The 3,072-nt window shown below is 36.6% G+C and overlaps 1 protein-coding gene across 1 annotated transcript; it reads left to right on the forward strand.

The window, feature by feature from the left end:
• The first annotated feature begins 205 nt into the window (after positions 1–205).
• On the forward strand, positions 206–1,207 carry LOC106833438 (olfactory receptor 4K17-like). Its single transcript, XM_014844629.3, has one exon. It carries the CDS (start codon positions 260–262, stop codon positions 1,205–1,207), a length of 948 nt encoding a protein of 315 aa, XP_014700115.1. The 5' UTR covers positions 206–259.
• The last annotated feature ends 1,865 nt before the right edge of the window (positions 1,208–3,072 follow it).

Raw genomic sequence — 3,072 nt, forward strand, 5'->3', positions numbered from 1 at the left:
GACAAAGCACATGCCTCTGAGCTCATGGATTGCTTAGGGGAAGCAAGACATACGAATAAGATATTGCTTATAAGCTAGGGTTAGAGGTAGACAGTTTAGACTATATGTCCTCCGTCTTAGAGGTAACAGAAGATAACACTAAATTTTAAAGCCAAATGAGATTATTAAAGGACTCAAAAGAATGAAAAAGCTTGGCAATCTCCATGGTATTAGTGCTGTCTTCTTTCACTCCACAGGTCATCCCTGAATAAACCATACAATGGAGTCCATGGAACAATTAAATCAGTCCCAAGTGTCAGAGTTCATTTTGCTGGGACTGACCAACTCCCAGGATCTCCAGTTTCTTCTCTTTGCACTCTTCTCAGTTATCTATGTGCTCACAGTTTCAGGCAACCTTCTCATTGTGGTCACAGTGTTTTACATCCCAAACCTGCACACCCCCATGTACTTTCTCCTTGGAAACCTCTCCTTTGTGGATATGACCCTTGCATCCTTTGCCACCCCTAAGATGATTGTGAACTTGGTAAAAAAGCAGAAGATCATTTCCTTTGCTGGATGCTTCACACAGATCTTTCTCCTTCACTTACTGGGTGGAGCTGAAATGGTACTTTTGGTATTCATGGCATATGACAGATATGTGGCTATTTGTAAGCCCCTACATTACATGACCATCATGAACAAGAAGGTGTGTGTTTTGCTGGTAGTGACCTCATGGTTCTTAGGTCTCCTTCATGCAGGGCTTCAGATTCCCTTTGTTGTGAACCTGCCATTCTGTGGTCCCAACACAGTGGAAAGCATTTTCTGTGATCTCCCTCTGGTTACTAAACTTGCCTGCATAGATACCTACATTGTAGAGATAGTCATTGTTGCCAACAGTGGGATGATCTCTCTGAGCTGTTTCAGTATTTTGCTTATCTCCTACAGTGGGATCCTCATAACCATCAGGAGTCGCTCTTCTATTGGGCAGTCCAAAGCTCGTGCCACTTTGACTGCTCACATCACAGTGGTGATTATTTTCTTTGGTCCATGCATCTTCATCTATATCTGGCCTTTCAGCAACCACTCTGTGGATAAGTTCCTTGCTGTTTTTTACACCATTGTCACCCCTATCTTGAACCCAATTATCTACACTCTGAGAAACAAAGAAATGAAGACAGCCATGAATAAATTATGGAATGCTTTTGTGACTTCTAGAGAGGATACTTAGATTAAAAATATTGTTTAGATAGAAATAGGATATCTTTTAAGTTTTTTAGATTTTCCTTTAAAAATTGTTATTTATCCATACAGAGTAAGTCAAGTAAAACACAGCAAAATTATAAAAATCAGACATTCAGTGATTTTTTAACATAGTACCCACAAAAATTAATTAAGTGGTTTTAGATTTTTAAATGATGCTGACTGAATTATAAAAATTGTCAAGTAAAATCTCACTTGTATTTAAGAAGAGTTGGTAAATATATGCTTTATAAGTTATTAAAAATGATACTCATTGAAAGAGAAAATAAAGTGAATCCTCAGAAAATTTACCACATTTTTCTGTAGTGAGAATAATTTGGCACTTATTGTGGGCCCAAGATTGGTTCTGTCTTCTCAGCAATATTAAGGTCTGAGTCAGTAATCACATGTGGTGCCTCCTAAGAAAACGGTAACTCTGAGTTTCATATCCTATCAAAGTATACTCCTTTTACTTGTTGCCTCCAAAATGAGAGTTTTTTTTTTTTTTTGAGGAAGATTAGCCCTGATCTAACATCCATGCCCATCTTCCTCTACTTTATATGTGGGATGCCTGCCACAGCATGGCTTGATAAGCGATGCATAGGTCTGCACTTGGGATCCAAAGCAGCAAACCCCAAGCTTCTGATGTGGAGTGCATGAACTTAACTGCTAGGCCAGCGGGCCAGCCCAAAAATGAGAATTTTGTAGATGTCCTTAAGGCTTCTAAAATTATCAAATCTCACCCTCATTTGCCTACCCCAAAATTTCTCAATTTCAGAAACTATGTTCCTCACTCCAACAATAAGATTACAAAATTCAGAAATAGAATAACGTTTTCCTTAAGAGTAAGTTGAACTTGAAATATATTTTATAATAAATTACATTATGCATGCTATTATTTTCTAGAGGATTAATGTAATAACATTTAGATACCATCACGTCACTAGTAATTTCCATTAATAAAACATAATTTAGTGGAGTTTCTATAGCTGTGAGTTTGAATAAATTCATTCACACTTGTCATTTAGGCTGGTCTGTAATACGTGGCACTGACATATGAAATAACAATCAGCAGCTATAGAAAGTTGTATTTTATCTTTTTAACAAGTCTAGTTGTACGCAAAGTGAAGTCCTGACAACAAAAGATCATTAGTACATTTTTTTGGTAGATTATTTCCTATACTTTTACATACCATTTGACCACAATCACAAAACTAGAATTTAATGATGTTGGAGGACACTGAAATCTTAGGGAAGAAATTTCAGGTAGTGGCAGCAACTGTGGTTATAGAGACAAAAGGGAGTAGGAAAATAATCCTGTGTATTCACTCAATGAAAACAAATAATCTGAATAACACAACAATGAGCAAATGTTTTGTTTAACAAATCGCAAAAGTTGATAACTAAACTCAACTTTTATAATAGATAAGTCTATTATAACATGATGAAGCTATCTCAGAATGCATTTCAGATAAATTTCAAATTCTGTAGGAATTGTTTCCTTATGTTTCATTAAAAAAGATAAAGACATTTTCCCATTCTACAAAGCCAATCCAAAGTTTGTGAACATGAACAATAATGGAATTAGAAGCATCATAATAGATAAGTGCACACATTTACTCTACTATAAATGCACACATCTCAATGCCTCCACCGTGATCCTCCCAGTCAAAAGACAAATACATTAAAAAATAGCCAAGGAGCTATAGTAGGAGATTTTCTGAACCAGCCACAAAACTACCAGAGAGTAGGAAAGAAGCCATGACATTTGGAGAATTCCCTTGTGTCTCACAAACATCAGAGTTCTATTTGACATGGCCACGTCATGTATTCTTACCCACTGCCAAAGGAGGA

The sequence above is a fragment of the Equus asinus genome, chromosome 2 (genome assembly GCF_041296235.1).
Source record: "Equus asinus isolate D_3611 breed Donkey chromosome 2, EquAss-T2T_v2, whole genome shotgun sequence".
In the NCBI taxonomy this organism is placed as follows: Eukaryota; Metazoa; Chordata; class Mammalia; order Perissodactyla; family Equidae; genus Equus; species Equus asinus.